The sequence below is a fragment of the Abramis brama genome (assembly GCF_963993115.1).
Source record: "Abramis brama genome assembly, chromosome: 15".
Taxonomy (NCBI): Eukaryota; Metazoa; Chordata; class Actinopteri; order Cypriniformes; family Leuciscidae; genus Abramis; species Abramis brama.
In genome coordinates this window covers 8,701,847-8,721,613 of record NC_139977.1, presented here as the reverse complement: position 1 = coordinate 8,721,613, position 19,767 = coordinate 8,701,847, and the positions used below count along the sequence as shown (strand labels likewise).

Below are 19,767 nucleotides of genomic sequence, written 5' to 3'. Positions count from 1 at the left end.
AGAATGCTGATGGTAGATGAGAAGGTATTAAAGCGTTTTCCTTCGTTTTTCCTTTCTAATGCTTTTTGTATACTGTTTACTTTCTTTGTTTACCAGTTCTAACAATTTATTAGACAGAACTGTAAACAGAGACCGTAAACTAATGAACTCTGAGAATGGGATCTCAGGTGCTGGTGATCTCAGCACTGTCAAAATGTTCTCTCACTCTGTACCAAAAATGATTACATGTCTGAGTTTTGGTAGAAGTTTCATTGTGTCATATGTAAAAGACAATGTGCAGTCATTGACATTTAAATGTGTGCAGTAAAACCTAATTACATATTAGACATGACATCCATTCAGCAAATAAAATAGTGAACATTTAAAAATATAAATGTATGGTCTGCTTTCTGTCACAGGAAGAGGAAATTGGAAAACTGCGTGAACTCGATGATCAGAACCAAAAACTTAAGAATGAAAATGAACAATACAAGCAGGTAAAAGCCTTTTCGCTCACAAATTCATACCATAATTTAGCAAAGTGGGACCTGAATTTCACGATTGAATTTTCCATAAGTTGTGCTTGCTAATTTCTGAACCCTGAAAACTTTTGTTTTGGGGGCGGATCTCCACAGAAATTACTTCTGGCCCAGCTGACCAGTGCAAAGAAAGTCCTTTCTTCTGTGAATGAGTCACCTGATACATCTTTTGAATATGTTCCACCTAAGGTAAACCTGCAACATCTGAAAAAAAAAAAAGATTTAGAGATCTATTCTGACCACTGTCTTTCCCCTCCCCTACATCTAGCCTAAAGCCAAAAGCCACTCCACTGCTCGGGCACGTCTGCAAGAGCCCATAGATCTTGATGAACTCATCTCTCCATCAGAGTCTGAGAAAGAAGAGGACGAGTGGCGTCCAGAGAAAAACGACAGAACACGACGAGGCTCCAAAAAGTCGAAAATGAATGGGGTAAGTTTTTGATGGGGATAAGACTTTTTGTTCAGTGCTGAATTCTGCATACTGGCAAATCATCTGATTATAGCAAACAAGTGTAGATATTATGAAAGATTCATTGTGCAGCCAGTTTCATTGATTATCACAGAGATTTGTGAGATCGCGATGAACTGAGATGTCAGCTTTTTAGGAATTATTAAGGGAGAAATCCGTCCCGCGCAGGTCTCTAATGTAGACTTTAAAAACAAACGACTAACGTTATATTTACATTAACAGTAGCCTAGGCTGCAATCTAGTGTATGTGAACCTTTTTGCAGATAAACACAAGTGCATTTTCGGACAAGTTAATTAAGTAAATCATACTCCCACTACGGTAATTAATAACAGACTATAGTAAACACATTTCCTAAATAGGCCTGTGACTGTATCTTACATTTTATGAAATGGTACCATTAGTTAAAAATAAAGTTTAAAATGCTTCCTGTTCACATATTTCATAATAAAATGACAATTACCCTTTCTGAAATACAATTTTTGTTGTCATCATTCATAGATTTCATGTTAAAATAATATACAGATGCACTACCCTCTTCAAAATACAGCTGATATATTGTTGTACTTATTATTTATTGGAAAGTTTGACAATGGATAAATCAGCTAATCCTCAAAATTAATCAGAAAAATAATCGTTAGATTAGTCGACTAATCGACAACAAAAATAATCGTTAGATAGATAGATATATATATATATATATATATATATATATATATATATATATATATATATATATATATATATATATATATATATATATATATATATATAAACGTGTAAAGGGCTTCAAAAGTTCACGTCAGCACATCGCATCTGCACTACAAGCAGTGCTGGGTAGATTACTTGCTTTACTTGGTTACTGATTCCAACTTACATGACAAAAATTGTGGTTGGTAGCGTAGAAAGAAAATGTATTCTATTCTTTATCAACAACATAAAGTGCATTTAATACTAAATTGTCAGGGTTTCCCAGACTGGGGTTTGTGGTGGAACTGCAGGGGTTTTTGAGTTTAATGAAAAGCTATTAAGTAATTAAATCTTAAAAAATCTTAATTAAAATAAATCATTTTAAAATAAAATCACCAATATAAAGCACTTACTTAAAATAAAAAAATATATATATTTCATTTGTTTACCTGCATCGTCATTTATAACTGATTTTATCCTATAAGGGTAAATTATTTGTATCAAATTTTCTGAAACTTCACACACATTCAAATGCATTTTCACTTTTCTGAAAAGTACTGAAAAGGTCATGGTGTTTGAAAAAAAAGAAGAAAAAAAAGAGCTTTAAGTTCCATTTCATCTTGTGTTACTATATTTCATTTGGAACTCGCATGTGAAAGTCAAAAACTTGAGACAAATTCAGATGCAACTTCACCGCCTGGAAAGTATTAGTGTTTCAAAAAACATAAAAAAAAAAAAAAAAAGACTTTAACATTGCTTCTTTCTTGGAATTCCAAATCAATTATTGTAGCACAAGTGAAAATCAACAAGACAACTTTTTCAGTGTACCCCACACTTTCCACATGTAAATTAACTTTGACTAGTCATTGAGGCCAATAGGCAATGGCATTTGACATTTGGTTGTAGTATGGATCACATCTTCCAAACTCATGGGCGTCGGAAGAAAAAAAAAAGTGGGTGGGTCCTCCCCCAGAAAAATGTTACTGGAGTAAATACCATTTAATGTAGGCTATTCTGGTGCCTTTTAATTAAAACAACCCAGGTGAAAAAGACGTACTATTAAATATATAAAAAATGTACTTGAGTATGTTTTTAGTACAATACAAATATACTTTAATGCATTTTTAATACATTTAACAGTACGTCTTTTTCACCTGGGAAGTAAACTAAACTCCACTTCACGTCGGGCGGTTCTTTGCCTCCAAGTCGTGCATTAAATGCACAGCTATCCGTGGATCATTACCATGGTCATCTGCCAGCAATGACAATTTAAAGCTATTATTGATGTTTGCAACGCAATATTTGACTGGAAAGGTACAACGGGCGGTTACTTTCGTCAGTTGCGGCTCGTTGAGAAATATAATGTAGCGATTCAGCGGAGTTTAATTTATTAGGGAATTCCCTAATAATTGGATTTGACTGACAGCACTATGAAAAGACAAATGCGCTGAAGACGGTAAAAGTAAGTGGGTCCAATATCATTGGTCTTAAAAAGTGGGTGGGTCTTGTCCCACCCATATACAATGGTTCCGACGCCCATGTCCAAACTGCTGTATTTTGCAAAAAAAATACGTCATCTGCAAAAACTTACAGCACTACAAGTGTAATTCAAGTCAGTGCGGAGATCAAGCCAGACGCGAAGATGTCAAAGACGTGCGTGTGTACATTTAACGAGGATCTTCAAAAAAGAGTTCAAGTTATTATGGTGCAGTAAGTTGTGAAAAAAGAACTTGTGGTATTGTGCTGAATGACGCATACCAGAAGCTCTCTCAGACAGTCCCAAATTCACTTCTCTTTGCGCCTCAATGGTCAAATACAGACACCGTTGTCAAAATGCCCATCATGTGGAGTTTCACACGTAAATAGTCGGTTATACGATCCGATCCGATTCCGATTCTGGGAGTCACGATCCGATTCCAGAACGATTCTTTATCTCCCCCCCCCCCCCCCCCCATTAATTCATAAGTTTACATAAGTAATTAAGTAGTCTATTTTTTTTATAATTACAAATAAAATAAATAAAACATTAAAACAGTTTTATTTTAAGAATTTTAAACTAATATAACTTCAAACCATAGCAAATAGCCTAATAAAGAGAAGCATAGAAACGAATGACAAAGAAACAGAAGAGTGCTTTCAGTATTTAAGATTATCTGAACATTTTCCATTCAAGAACTGTGAGTGATTTATTTTCATCATACTTTTGTTTTTTACTTTGACATCTTATTAGACTGAGATATCTTAGATATCTATTTAGCTGCATTCACGCTCGGATCTCTTTTTAAATACAAGTAGTAATGTGGTTTGTCCTCACAGTTTAATCCCTTAAGACATAACTTGCTGTGTTTACGTTCATTTTGCACAAGTATATTAAACCACTTACACGGAGTCGCACAGCCGCATGCGCGAGCAGTCAACACAAAGCGCGCATCAGCATTTGAAACTGAAAGCAGCCTTCTGTTAGCGAGGTTCATATTTTAAATATATAAGTCCACTGCATTCCAAACCACATAAATGATGACTTCGTAGAGCATTTTTAAGGAGAATATCGACGCGCGAGACAGCACACTTCAAGTGTAACATCAAACATGCGCGTCTCTCACAGCGCATCCTGTACAATGAAGCCTGTGAATGTCCTTATAATTCGTTTCAACCTTTCTGAACTTTATTAAATATTATTTTACTGAAGGTACGTGTGTGGGGAATTGTTAGCAAGCAGAAGACGGGTGTTTCTAAAGCAAACTCTGCGTCATCGCACATCTGGTTATAAACTAAGCTCAGAATCGATTCTGAAATTCTCAGAATCGATCCAGAATCGTTGGAGAGAGAATCGCGATGCATCGATGGATCGATTTTTTTCTCCCACCACTAGTCAGTATACTGTTTTTCTGGTAGATCCAAGCATTCAGTCTTAAAGTGACAGCAGCCTTTAACATTAATGACACAGACATGTATTTATCAAGCAATAAAAGATGTAAAATAAATGTATACATGTTAAATAAACCTACTGTACCTGGAAAAACGTGTCCCCCCCATATTTGTCAGTTTGTAATTTGCTTCATTCTTTTTTATATAGGCCTAATAAAATAACTAAATTGTATATATCATTTTCATGAAATAAAATGTTGCACTTTTTTTTTGTTGGAGGCATGCAAAGTACGTTACATTCTTTCAGCAGTCAGTTATAGGCCTAATATACTGTAAGCTCAAAGATGGCCAAATAAAAATATTTTTAGGTTAACAATTTATTTATCTTAAGTTATATTGTGCATTGTTGGTATGTCTGCTGGAATGTTAAATAAATATTTTTAAGTGTTAAATAAATATTTTTAAATTGTAGTTTTGTATTTAATTTTTTTGTTTTGAAAAGCACATTTTGACTTTGATTCAGCATTGGTGAAAAATTGACAAAATAAATAGAAAAAAAAAGCGAAAAATCTCGTTCAGCCTTTGGCCAAGTGTTTCATTATATTCCTATTCGGGTAAGAATTTTCATTTTGGTGCATCCCAAGATATTTTTTATTAATTATTTTAATTTATATGCATTTTCTGGTCTAAAATAAACTCACCGTGGTGCCTTGACAATTGAGTTCATTTTCGCAGCTTATTGCGCTTAAACGTAAAAATGCACACAAATTTTCAAAATGCCCGTCTTAAGTATCCTCGTAAACCAGGTTGGTTGGTTATGTCTTAAGTGAACACAAACAGTTGAGAAAGAAAACGTATCAGTATATTGGATCAGTGCAATCACTAGACCTTTCATTTGTATATTTTTATTCTATTGTATTTGTGCTATTGCTTATAATTTTATTTCTTATTTTACTGATTGTTTACTGACTGTTTATGAATTAATTTAAAAATTTGAAATCAAGCTTCCTTGTGCGGTGTAAGCTATTGCATAAAAAGTAACCCCTTTGTAAAAAACAAAACAAATGCATAGAGTGAGCAAACATTTAGGATTTAGGTGAGATAATTGAGAATTTCAATTTCCAAAATAAACTTCAGGCACTGGTTTAATTGATATTTAAATTACAATACTTGGCATTTGGGCATTCAGTCATGTGACATTGTTCTCTGCATGAAGTAAAGTCTGGCACAGTTGCTGCTTGTACTTATTTTTTTAAATAGCATTAAAAGTCATTCATTTTAGTTGAATTTTAATTATTTTACATTCAAATTTAGTATAGCTTATCTAAAATCATGTATACATAGACTTTCATGGAGCATTTTGTCAATATTGTTTCAAGTCATGGACATTTCTTGGTAAAAATCTGAATGAACCCTGTAAATTGAACATCTATTTTGTGGCTTTGCTTTTTTTAGCGAGCCATTTATGTGTATGATTCTGTCTCCTCTAGTGTGCATGTCGGGGCCGCTGTGTTAACAAGCTTTGTCGCTGCCGCAAGGGAAAAATTACATGTGGAGAGAACTGTCTCTGTGACCCTGACAAATGTCGCAATATGGAGAACCGCAACAATGTGGTTAGTAGAATGTTCTTTTAAAGAGCCAGGGGTTGTCGGTTTACCCAATGAATGACTATGTCCTTATCTTATTTTTTTCTGCCATTGTCCTCAGGATCATACTGATACAAGTGAAGTGTCTAAAGAGCCTGCTGCCGTCCCTGAGGACCCCACAGCAGTCAGTTCTCTAGATTCTACATTTTTCAGACCTCCTAGTGTGCCACCTACTAAAAAGGTAAGACCAAGGGTGAAATTTGTCTTTGACCAATTCTCTTTCTGAAGGAATGGTTTACACCATATGGAAATGCAGAAAATATGCAGAATAAGAAAAAGCAGACTTTTTAATGTGTGAGTAAATTAGAATTCATACATGCAAGGATTGAAGATTGAGGATGTAGAAGATACGATCTTCCTTTTTAGAAGGTGGCAACAATAATCTCTAAATGAAATAGTCAAAAATGTCACTGTGTGACAACTGTCAAAAAATATAAAGTGGTTTTTTGGGGGGGGGGGGGGTTACTGGATTATCAGCAGACCTTGATTATTGCACAATATGGATCTCAACCCTATAATAAATTACAGTGGAAACTATACTTGAAAAAAATCGTTATCCAGGGTTCACACGTGTCCTTGAAAGTTTGTGAATCTGAAACAGATTTTATATATATAAAAATATGTGTGTGTGTTGTTTCCACAGGATAATGTTTGATTTATGTACTTTGCTGTGTTTAGTAATTGTAGGTTTATGCAAGTTAAGGCAGTTGATTTTAGGTTTTTTTGGCGTCTCCATGGGGTCCTGTTCGGTATCGCAGCTTGACTCATCTGAAATGAAACGGGCTCTTTGTTGTTGCTCTGTGCACATACTACACAGAATATATTTTTTTTTTTACAGTGTATATATATATATATATACATATACAGTCCCTGACAAAAGTCTTGTCGCTTGTGTACAAATTGACCTGAAGTGCCACTGAAATATATTTCTAATCAAGATTTTTCTACAAGAAATGGCTCATTTTAATCCCAACAGCTTTTGTAATAATGTTTCAGTGCAAAACGAAACTGTCAAAAAGTATTCTAATATTCACAGCTTGGTAAAGCCCATTGAGTCAATTTTTGCAAAGACATAAGTGTTGTCGCCTTGTCATATGAGCTTCACCTGTGACTAATAATGGATCAATTAGGTCTCAGGTGTGTATAAAAACAACCCCAGTACACTAGACCTTCACATCAACTGCAACTAGACCTCTGCAAACATGCCTAAGATTCACCCTGAGATTAAAGATTTGATTTTCAAGAGGCTGAAGACCAGATCCACTGCTGATGTGGCAGACACCTTCAATGTGTCTAAGTGTCAAGTACAGAGGATGAAAAAAACATTTGAAGACACTGGAGACGTTTTTGACAAGCCCAGGTCAGGCAGACCCCGCAAGACAACTGCTCGAGAGGACCGTTTGTTGGCTCAAATCCAAGGCCAGCCCATTTTCCACTGCAGCAGAGCTCCACAAGACCTGGTCACCTGAAGTCCCTGTGTCAACCAGAACAGTTTGTCGGATTCTGTCTCGAAATGGCCTCCGTGGTCGAATCAGTGCCCAGAAGCCAGCACTAAACAAAAGACAATTGAAAAACCGTGTGGCATTTGCCAAGGCCCACAGCCTGCTAAAAGGATGGACGCTGGAAAAGTGTCAGAAGGTGGATTTTTCAGATGAATCTTCTGTTGAATTACACCACAGTCGCCGCAAATATTGCAGGAGACCCACTGGAGCCCGCATGGATCCGAGATTCACCCAGAAAACAGTGAAGTTTGGTGGCGGAAAAATCATGGTTACATCCAGTATGGGGGTGTGCGAGAGATCTGCAGGGTGGAAGGCAACATCAATAGTCTAAAATACCAAGAAATCTTAGCTACCTCTTATATTCCCAACCATAAAAGAGGCCAAATTCTGCAGCAGGATGGTGCTCCATCGCATACTTCCATCTCCACATCAAAGTTCCTCAAGGCGAAGAAGATCAAGATGCTCCAGGATTGGCCAGCCCAGTCACCAGACATGAACATCATTGAGCATATGTGGGGTAGGATGAAAGAGGAAGCATGGAAGACGAAACCAAAGAATATTGATGAACTTCTTTGCTATTCCTGATGACTTCATCAATAAATTGTATGAATCCTTGCCAAACCACATGGATGCAGTCCTTCAAGCTCATGGAAGTCATACAAGATATTAAATTTGGATCTCACAGCACCACTACTTAATTTGCTGACATATTTTTGTATTTGCAGTAAATTTGTTCAATTTCTGTATAGGCGACACAACTTTTGTCTTGCCAAAATTTGACCTTTCTGTCTTGATTAAATGATAAATCTTTTTTCAGGAAACTAATTTATTTCAGTGCATTAAACATCATTTGGGAGGGTTTTTAGCTTTTCATATGAGCTATTTCTAACACCAATTGATTAATTAAAAGTCAGTTTAATAGCAGGTGTTTCTACAAAATAGATAAGCGACAAGACTTTTGTCAGGGACTGTACATATACATATACACATATATACACACACACACACACATATATATAAAAAATAGAATATATATATAATAGAATTATATGGACACGTTTTGTATGAATCACCCTTCAATCTGATTGTTTACTTTGCTGGATAGGGATGGGAACTGATAAGATTTTATCAATATCAGTGCCACTGACGATTCTGCTTATCGATCCGATTCTTTAACGATTCTCTTATCTATTCTTGATAGCACTGTGTGGAAAAATGTAGTCATATGCTTTTCAAAAAAAACAAGTGGTTTTATTTATTTTAAAGCTTGAGTAAGCAAACTGTACTTTTTATGTAATTTATGTAATAAATAGAATCTTGTAAAGTGTTACTGATTAGTTATACACTGATTCAGACGTCTCCTGAGTTCACTGTTGGAAAGATCAGTTGTTTTAACCATTCATTAAAATTAATCGGTTCAAAGGAGTCATTAGTTCGCAAATTGGACGTGTCATGCGCGTTGTATGATTATCCCAGCAGTTAGGACATGGACATCCAAGATTTGTGTCAACACAGAAAACATTTCATCACTGGATAGTTTTTTTCGTTTAATTAAAGTGTTGTTTTATGTCAGCTGAATGTCCGGAACGCTTTTCAGAGAAGATAAGGCAACTTATTTAGCACAGTTCACACCCAGCGGTAATTCAGGAAAAAAATGCTCCACATGAAACTTTGGTCTTCCGACCTTTTACCACCGTGTCGATTTATTTTGATTAATATGTGCGAGGGAGAGAGAGCAAGACAGCGCTTAGTTTGGAGACGGTGAAGTATTGTTTACACTTTCGCCTGGCTCCGAAGAGAGAGTGCGCGACCGGGTCTCTCTCCCTGCTCGTTCTTTCAGTTAAACATGCACCCTGTCACAAGAGCAGCAGTTCATCAACATTACTCACCGATCAAATAAGACTTTGGCGGGACAAAAATTTGCTTTGGCGGGCGTTAAAACAAGTTCAATGCAGGAAAAACCCTGTTATTGCAAACGGCATAATTTGTCTCGTTTAGTCAAATAAAGCCAAGCTTTAGATCGCCTCTTCCTCTCCATGATTACCTCCTCTGCTCAAATCACTTTGACGTCATGATGCACAGATGTGTAGGACGCTGTGCTATGGTGCCCGATAAAGGACAAAAGGGAAATTTGTGAGTTCACGGTCTATGGCTGGGACTCGGAGCAGGAGCATCAATAAGAGGAATTGTTAACGTCGAGGGCATACAATATCGATTGTTCATAAAACTTAGAACCGGTTCTCGAGTGGAACTGGTTTTCAATTCCCATCCCTATTGCTGGATATAGCAAATTACGACAAAATGAATGTTAAACAAGTTAAATGGCGTATGCTTAATTTCATAATTATTCACGATTAATCGCACAACAAGAGTGTGATTAATCCGATAAAAAAATATATATAGATTGACAGCACTCATAAAAACAATATTTTATGTTTATTACAAATTATGCATGTGTATATAGTTGCAATCGAAATTATTCAACCCCCATTGCAAATCAGATTTATTGGCAAAGTTTACAGTCTTTCAGCTGTTTGCAATGAACAAATCAATCAAAAGTCATTGAAATAACTCAACACAACAAATGTTTCAAGTGGTTTCCCCAAATTTAACTAAAATGCAACTTTTAATGACTTCTGCAGTTTCCAAATCTTCCCCCTCACAGAATAGAATCCCTCAAAACAGCACAAATCTGCAAAGTCTGCAAGTTGCACCAGGTGTGCTTGAGCTAGAGAACACAAAATATCTGAACTGGCTAGGTTTGTTGAGTCACGTTTGACTCCCAATTTAGAAATATGGCTAAGTCAAAAGAATGGTCCAAAAAGTTAAGAGAAGGTATCATCGCCCTTCAAAAACAAGGAACAGGATACAAAAAGATGTGAAGGCACTAAATATTCCTAGAGACACAGTTGAAAGCCTAGTTTGCTAGTTTTGGGATTCTGTTCTGTGGAGCGACGAAACAAAACTGGAACTTTTCGGCCCTCTGGATGTCTGGAGAAAGAATGAAGCTGAAAAAAACGCTGTTTACAGTTAAGCATGGTTATAACTTGGTGATGTTCTGGGGCTGCTTTGGTTCCTCTGGCACTGGAAACCTTCTGCGTTTGGAAGGCAAGATGAAGATTTGTTGAAGTATCAGGAAATCCTAGGAGAAAATGTCTGTGAAGAAGCTGAAGCTTGGGCATCATTGGACCTTCCAACAGGACAATGATCCCAATCATACCTCAAATTCCACCAAGGCATGGTTTCAGAAAAAGTCCTGGAAGATTCTGCAGTGGCCATCACAGTCACAGGGGGACTTTAAAAATAAGCTGAACATGTAGGCTGATGGCTTCAGCAGAAGCAAATACCATGGATTATCAACCTCGTAGCTCACAGTTGATCTGTCTTTAAAGGTTTATAAGTTATCATTAAAAATCAATTTCCCTATAGAGAAACGGAATGGAGTTTTAAATACAAAAAAAGCCCCTCATGGACGACTCCCGCAGACACAAAATAAAACAAACAAAACACAACGTAAAGTCTAGGCCTGGTCCTCTCGTCCTTCACTGCTTTTATGCTTCCGAAGCTCCTCTGTGAGAGATACGAGACCGGTGCGTCGCTCAGTTGGCGCTCATCAGTAATCACGCCATTCGTCCTGCTCACCACACATGCCGTGTGATTTTATTTATTTAGAGGAGACTAAAATGCTAATCGTGTTTGGTCAAAGTACGACAATTTATGAGAACGGTGTACTTTTACTACAGACTCGTGTTAGCGTCAGTCGGGTGTTTGAAATAACTTCCTTTTGTGAACTGATATGGTTTCCTGTTACAGAATGAGGCAGAAATTAAAATATAAATGATATTTTATACACTGCCCGGACAAAAAAAAAAGTTGCTGTTTGGTTTTAAATTGGCAAATGAGTCTGTTTGGATCATTGTTGCAGTGATTATTATGTTTATATAATGTTATGTGTTTGGAAACAATTCTTCTAAAAGTGTGTAGCTTTACATGTCTTAACCATGTAGGAAGACACATCATGGCCATATTCCGAGATGACAATGTCAAGATTCATCAGGCTCAAATTGTGAAAGAATGGTTAGGAGGAGCATGAAGAATCATTTTATTTTTTATTTTTATTATTTTATTTTTATTGATGTTGCAAAACAAAAATACACATTTGGTCATATAATACATATTTCTTATACTGTCTTACATCACCTTCTTTTTTCCAGAACAAAATTAACACCCCACCCCCCACCCCCCCACCCACAAAAAAAAAAAAAAAAAAAAAAAAAAAGATAAACTGGTAGCAAAAACAAACTAGGGAAGTGCCACTGTTATTATGTTTCACACAAAGTCTGATCTTATTGGCCGAATAAATTCCAAGAATCCTTTCCACAACCTCTCAAATTTTTCCATTTCCAATCTACAAGTGGAAGTCAGTTTCTCCATAATGTATATATCATGCATCACATCAACCCAATTTTCCTTTCTTGGCGCTTCCACCTTTAGCCACTTCCTAGTAATTCCCTTTTTTCCTGCTAATAACATAATTTTAAACATTTTACAATTCAGATTCTTTTTACCTTGCATATTAAGTTTTCCCAAATAAAATGTGTCAAAAGTTAAAGGGAGATTAATCCTTAAAATCTTGTCCATACATTAAGTTCCATCCAGTATTTCACCATCGAAGGACAACTCCAAAAAATATGAACATGATTTGCACTTTTTTCTCCACATCCCCGCCAACAGCATGTATACCGATATTTTGTCTGAGCTGGAGTTCTAAAATATCTCACTAAGTTTTTCCAACCATGCTCCCTCCAAGTTAAAGATGATGTCACTCTCCATGTTTGTTGAGTGAGATCTTACCATTCTTCATCCGTCAATTTTATGTTTGCTTCAATTTCCCATTTTTGTTTTATGTAGTGTGTATCGTTTCCTTTTAAAATTTCTATCCCTGAATATATCTTTGAAATTAATATCCTGTTAAGTTTAGATTTGTATGCTAAAATAAAGAGTTTTATAATGCTTAACTCAACGTCAAAATTTTCCTTTTTTATATCATGCTCTAAATAGTGCCTCGCTTGCAAAAATCTATAGAAATCTTGATTTGCCAGACTAAACTGTTCTTTGATTTCTTCAAAACTTTTACACTTCTTATCTTCTAATAGTTCCCAAAACATATGTGGGCCTTGTTCCCAATTTTTAAATCTATTATCTCTTCTATTAGGGGAAAATTCTGTATCGTATCCTATCCACCTTAGCAGCTTATTGCTTTAAGTTATTTTTTGTAACAATTTCAAACCACACTTTAAGTGAAATGTCAAGCCATGGGTTAGGTACATTTTTCGAATGGTGCCTGAGTTTGTTATCCCCGATAAATGCCTGTATTGGAACTTCCGTTACCATTTTCATTTCAATTTCTTTCCACCTAGCAGAATAGGAGGGATTACATAAGTTCAGCAAAGGCTTTATTTGCGCTGCTTGATAATAACTTTTTAAACACGGGAGAGCTAGCCCCCCCTTCGCCTTAGACAGTTGTAGTGTTTTATATCTTATTCTAGGTTGTTTTCCTTGCCAGATATATCTTGAGATAATTTTGTCCCATTCTATGACTTCCTTGTCCAGTACCTCCACTGGAAGATTCTGAAATAGGTATAACACCCTAGGGAGAACATTGATTTTGACCACCTCAACTCTAGATGTAAGAGTCATAAAGGGGATTAAATTCCACCTTGCAATATCTTCTTTTATTTTGGATATTAATGGGTCATAGTTTGCTGATTTCAAATGGCTAATATCTTTTGTTAAATTAACTCCTAGATATTTCATTGATTTTAAATTCCACTTAATTTCATAATTTTCTTTAACCGCTTCAGAGGGGCTATAATTGAAAGTGAGGACTTGTGTTTTCTGTACATTTATTTTGTAGCCGGACATTTGTCCAAACTTTGCAAATTCTGACATAAGCGCTGGCAAGGATGTATCAGGACTAGACAAAAATATTAAGACATCATCTGCGAAAAGTGCAAGCTTCTGACATGTCCCCTTTATCTCTATGCCTTGTATTTGTGCTTTTTGTTTTATGGATTGGCTAAGTGGTTCCAAAAAAATTGCGAAGAGAAGGGGGCTAGCCGAACAACCCTGCCTACATCCGCGCCTTAATGAAATAGAATTGGATAAACTCCCATTTATCTTAATCCTAGCTGTTGGGTCAGTATACAAGGCTTGTATTGTCCTAATTATTATATCATGGAAGTTAAATTTTTTTAACACACTATAGAGGAAATCCCACCTGACAGAATCAAACGCTTTCTCCGCGTCCATTCCCATAACCACTGCTTCAGTATGATTTTCTTTAATATGCTGCATCACATGTAAAGCCCTTCTTATGTTATCTTGCGTTTGTCTTTCTTTAATAAACCCCGTCTGGTCCAATTGAATAATACCCGGTAAAATTTTTTCAATACGTCTAGCCAATATTGCAGTGAAAAGTCTATAGTCCTGATTCAGGACACTAATAGGTCTATAGCTGGAACAATCCAATTCATCCTTGCCTTCTTTAGGGATTACAGAAATTATGGCTTCCCGCCACGAGTATGGTATTTCCCCCTTCTTTAACACCCAGTTAAACGTTTTTTCTAACATTGGGATTAATGATTTCCTAAACAACTTGTACCATTCTGAGGAGTATCCGTCTGTTCCCGGAGACTTATTCATTTTGAGTTTAGAAATCGCAGAGTTTATTTCCTGAGCTGTTATCTCTGATATTAGGCCTGAATTTTGTTCATCTGTTACTTTAGGCAATGAAAGTGTCTCTAAAAAGGCTTCTATGTCTGTTTTATTATCAATGAATGGTTGGTCGTAAAGTTGTGTATAATATAATTCAAAACATTTTTGTATATCTTCTGTCTTATGCCTTATTATTTTATTGTGAGAATCCCTTATCTTATATATATTACTTCTGGCCTGCTGTTTTCTTAATTTATATGCCAATAATTTTGATGATTTACTACCTGTTTCATAATACCGTTGTTTTGTGAACAGTAACTTTTTTTGTATATCTGCTGAATAAATATCATTTATTTCTGCTTTTTTCTTCCTAATTTCCTGATAAGTTTTATCAATCGGCCTTTCTTTATGTTCCTGTTCTAATTTCTGTAGGTCCAACTGTAATGTATCAATTTTCCTTTGCCTCAATTTTTTTAAATAAGCAGACTTGGCAATTATTTTCCCTCTTAACACCGCCTTACACGCGTCCCATAGTACTGGTGGGGACACTTCCCCGTTATCGTTCTCCTCCAAATATTTTTGAATTTCCGATTCTAATTCTTCCTTAATGTTTCCCTTTAATATACTGGCATTAAGTCTCCAGAATGTTGTTCTTTTTTCAGATGTCAAAGCCAAAGTTGCATAAACTGGACAATGATCAGATAAGTCAGCCACCCCTATCTCACAATTCCCCACCATATGTCTATCTTTATTGTACATTAGGATGTAATCTATTCTTGAATATATTTTGTGCGGAGATGAGTAAAAAGTGTAATCCTTGGTTGTAGGATTCAATTCCCTCCATACATCCATGATACCTAATTCCCCCATCATATCTCTAATTTTATTTGGAATCACATTATTTTTTACTCCCCTCCCTGAGGTGTCTAATAGAGGGTCCAGCCTTAGGTTCAAATCCCCTCCTGCGATTAACACCCCCTCCCCCTCAGATGCCATCAAATCAAACAATTGTCTATAAAAAGTCCAATCTGAGCCAGGGGGTGCATATATATTCAGAAGACTAATTAATACTCCCTCTACTCGTCCTTTAACCCAGACATATCTTCCATCTTTATCACTTATCACTGATTGTTTTTGAAATGGGATTTTATTTGATAATAAAACCGCTACCCCTCTCCTGTGACCTGATTTATATGAAGCAGCATATACCTGATTATAGCCATTTCTCCTTAGTTTTTCATGTTCTTTTTCTGTCAGATGGGTTTCCTGCAGGAAAACTATCCCCGCCCCATCTTTCCTCATTTTACTTAAAATTTTACTTCTTTTAATTGGGTTGAGAACACCATTCACGTTATAGGAAACCACCTTAATTACATTTTTTTGTATAGCCATATTTTAGGTCTAATTGTTCTCATTACTATCCCCAGTCCACCCCCTATGGTACCATAAAAACACACAACCATGAGCCTAACGGAACCAGCTCTAGAACAATTTTTTCCCAAATCACAAAATGAAAACAAAAGGACTTCCAATATTAAGGTCTTTCTCTCGACCTCATCTGAGCCTAAATAAGACTCAGAGGGATAGCCTCTAGTCCTAACAGCCAGAGGGCCCTCGCTGCAACCAGAATCAAACAAAAAGTTCATACCATAACGACATCTCGGAGAATACAGTCCCGACAATTATACCTTATTATGAGGGAGCTCTCCATCCACATCTCACCTTGAAATACTGAAAGGAAAAAGAAAAAAAGAAAAAAGGAAGTCCTGGAAACATCTGGAAACTCCTGGATCAGTCATTTGCCTCCGGCGTCCTCCTAAAAGCCTGCAGTCTCTGCTTATACCCAGGTCTAGCATCCTCCTGTCGTCCGTCATTCGCAGATCGGTCACGGCGCCACGTCAGGCGCTTTATCTTCTCCATCACGTCCTCCGTGGGCTCCACTACCTTCACTTGATAGCCCCTGTCAGCCATATCTTTCGTCGCCGCCTCCGCTGAATCATACGTGCGTGTCCCCTCATCGTAAAATACCCGGAGGCGTGCTGGAAATGGTGTTTGGAAACGTATCTTCTTATCCCTGAGCACTTTCTTTGCCTCTGCGTATTTTTTCCGCTGATTCAAAATCTCGGGTGCATAGTCGTGATCTATAATTATCTTCTTGCCTTCATACTCAAATCCCCTTTTCTGCCACGCCGTTTTCACGATTACTTCTTTACATCTGTAACTGAGAAACTTCACCACTACTGATCTCGGTGGGGCGTCTTTTGGGGGTGACGTAACCGTCGACCGGTGAGCTCGTTCAATGGTGAGTTCCAGGGACGGCGGTAATTCGAGTTTCTCTCTCAGGAGGGACTCGATGAAAGCGACCATCGACTGGGCCCCATCTTCTGCTCCTTCTTTTAAGCCGTGAATCCTGATGTTGTCTCTTCTTAAACGGCCCTCTTGATCCGTCAATTTAGCTGCAACTTGATTTTGTAACTCCAAAAGTTCCAAAGTGGCGTCCTCGATATTTTGTATCCGGTCTTCCGACTCCATTATGCGCCGCTCAGCCTCATCCATCCTGCTATCTATTTTTTGAATGTCCTCCCGAATTATTTTGAGGCTTTCCCCGTTCTCACTGCGAAAATCTCTGAGCTCTTGCAGCACAATGTCCAGAGTTGCCATCTTTTCAGATGAATTCTGCTGTAATAGCTCGTCTGCTTTGCTCGTGGCTTTGCTAGCTTCGTCCATGGCTGACGTTGTCTTCGTTGTTAATTCTGACTGACTTTCGACGTCTCCCATATTTCCAGTGTTGTTTCCAGTCTTCCTTGCTTTCCCTCTTGTCATGGTCCTACCCCTTTCTATAATATCCTAATTTTGATGTTTTCAATCTGAGAAAAGGGGTATTTTAAAACTTTATTCGGGGAGCTGTTACTCTATGCTGCCGCCATTACCGACGCCGAACCGGAAGTCTTGAAGAATCATTTTCACACATGAATTGTCTCCTCTGAGTCCAGAGCTTAAATTCATTGAAAGTCTTTGGGATGTGCTGGAGGAGACTTTACAGAGTGCTGGACTCTTGCATCGTCAATACAAGAGCTTGACCAAAAATTGATGCACCTCTTGATGGAAATGACAGCGCAACATTTCCATGAAGAGGTGCATCACTGGACTACATGGAGTGGGCAGGGTTTATGACCTACACTGCAGTCAGTCACAAGGGGGCGATTGAAATGCGTCAGCTTCACTTTCAGGACTTGTGCGGCACACTTGGTTACACCACACAACATTGTCATTAAATTTAAAGTTTTCTTTAAAGAAATCTTTTTTTTTTATTCTTTTTTTTTTATCTTGGCCATTCTTATAAGCCTGGCAAGCCAGACCTACATCAAGATGTTAGGTCTGGAAACTCACCATAGACACGCTCAATCCGAGGGGCGGGATAAACGGCTGTCTTTCAAATTCCCTCGGCACGCAATAGGACAGCGCTTCAACCAACCAGTCGCGGCCAAAGCCGATTCGAAAGACTGTTCTCCAGCAGCCGCCATTCTTTGTTTTCAAGTAACGTTAGCAGGGACCGTCACAACTCTGTCGTCATTAAGCCCGCCCCGCCTACTCTATACACGACGTGATTGGCCTGACCCAATTTAGGTTTTTGCAGCTCGAAAGTCTATGGAGAGTTGCTAGACTACCCTGGCTGCAAAATACATTTTGCTGCCGCTAGGGTGCGTCTAGATTTCTAGGCTACATTCTTATGTCATTGACCCTGAAAGTAACAGCATACTGCTTCAAGAATGTCATGAATAATTATGTCAAGGTAATTGGGAGTAAATTGACGTGTTGTAGGCTATTCCTTTAAAGTCACTCTTGATTAAACACACTTGTTTGCTGTATCATAAACAGGAGATTGGAGACATGGGCTGCCTGCCTGCAAATCTGAAGCTTGAAAAAAAGCCAGTTGCTGCTGACAACGAGAGTGACAGCGATGACTCTGAAGCGATGAACAACACTTCCAGCTTCCTCCGGAGGAACAAGAGAGGCCTAAATAACTTCAAAAACAGCTTCTTCTCTGGCTGCACACCCATCCGTGAAGAACATTTGTAGTACAGTAGTAGAATGTAATAGTTACGCCTGCTAATTATCTTGTCGTCTTGTCTTTTTCATGTGGTTTAAATGTATACATTTGTTTGTTAAATTGGTAGTTTATCATTAATGGTAATTCATTTGAATTAATGGTTGATGCACTAACTAACAATATGAGCTGCACACATCAGGAGTAATTTTATAGACTTAAGCAATTTGCCTGTATGACATTTGAAAGTCATGGTTGTAAATTTTATTTCTATTAAAAGTCTGTTGACTTGATTTTTATTTTTGTGGTGTTCATTTCTTAACATATTGCTGTTAAAATATCTAAATACACAATTCCTTTTTAAATTCTGCCTGGAAAAAGGCTGTTTTAGTCAAGTCACCTTTATTTATATAGCGCTTTTTACAATACAGATTGTATCAAAGCAGCTTCACAGTGATAACATGAAAATAATACAACAAAGTTTGTTTCTAGAAGAAAATTGCATCATCGTCCATCATCAGATCAATAATGTTGAATATTAAATGTCCCCAACTAAGCAAGCCAAAAGCCAAAGCGACAGTGGCAAGGAATCAAAACTCCATCAGTTGACAGAATGGAGAAAAAAAAACATGGGAGAACCCAGGCTCAGTCGGGGGCCAGTTCTCCTCTGGCCAATGAAGGAACAGTGTATGATTATGATCCAGGCAGCATTACAGGTCAGAAGTCAGATTGGATCAGAATATTTATCCAGTTTAATCTGGTTGGAAGTCTGAGTCATCACGCCGGTATGGAGGCGAGTTTGAGGATCAGTGCCTAATGCTGTAATCAGTTTTAGAATGCTGTAATGTTATGCATGGTTAATTCCAATATTACATTGTTGGTGACGGGTTCATATTTTATCCAAGTGCTGCAGACTTTTTTCTGCTCGGGTGAAAAATTAATATAGACTCATTTTGAAGGGGGGACTTGAGCCATATCTACAGACAGTGTTGGGGATCACAGTTAGAGGCCACTATGCTCAGATTTGAAGTTCGATCCTGTTGGCAGAGTTTACTGAAGACTAGAGCTGGGTAAAAGTATCGATTTCTCAATTTTAGTCTATTCTCATTTTGAAGAACCGATATCGATTCTTAAATCTCAAGAATCCATCTTTCAGTCAGTGCTGTTTTCAGTAAATTAACTAAAATGAACAGCAATGACTCTGAAGCGATGAACAACACTTCCAGCTTCCTCTGGAGGAACAAGAGAGGCCTAAATAACTTCAAAAACAGCTTCTTCTCTGGCTGCACACCCATCCGTGAAGAACATTTG

General features: G+C 37.4%; 1 protein-coding gene across 3 annotated transcripts in view; it reads left to right on the top strand.

Annotated features, from left to right (window-relative positions):
* kif4 (kinesin family member 4) overlaps positions 1-18,749 on the top strand; it is a 102,117-nt gene extending 83,368 nt beyond the window's left edge. For all 3 annotated transcript variants that reach the window (XM_084137533.1, XM_084137532.1, XM_084137534.1), the window contains exons 26-31: positions 399-476; positions 615-707; positions 787-948; positions 6,034-6,156; positions 6,251-6,370; positions 18,288-18,749. In XM_084137533.1, coding sequence (XP_083993659.1) covers positions 399-476; positions 615-707; positions 787-948; positions 6,034-6,156; positions 6,251-6,370; positions 18,288-18,488 — 777 coding nt within the window. In that variant the 3' untranslated portion in view covers positions 18,489-18,749. The remainder of the gene's footprint in view (positions 1-398; positions 477-614; positions 708-786; positions 949-6,033; positions 6,157-6,250; positions 6,371-18,287) is intronic.
* The last annotated feature ends 1,018 nt before the right edge of the window (positions 18,750-19,767 follow it).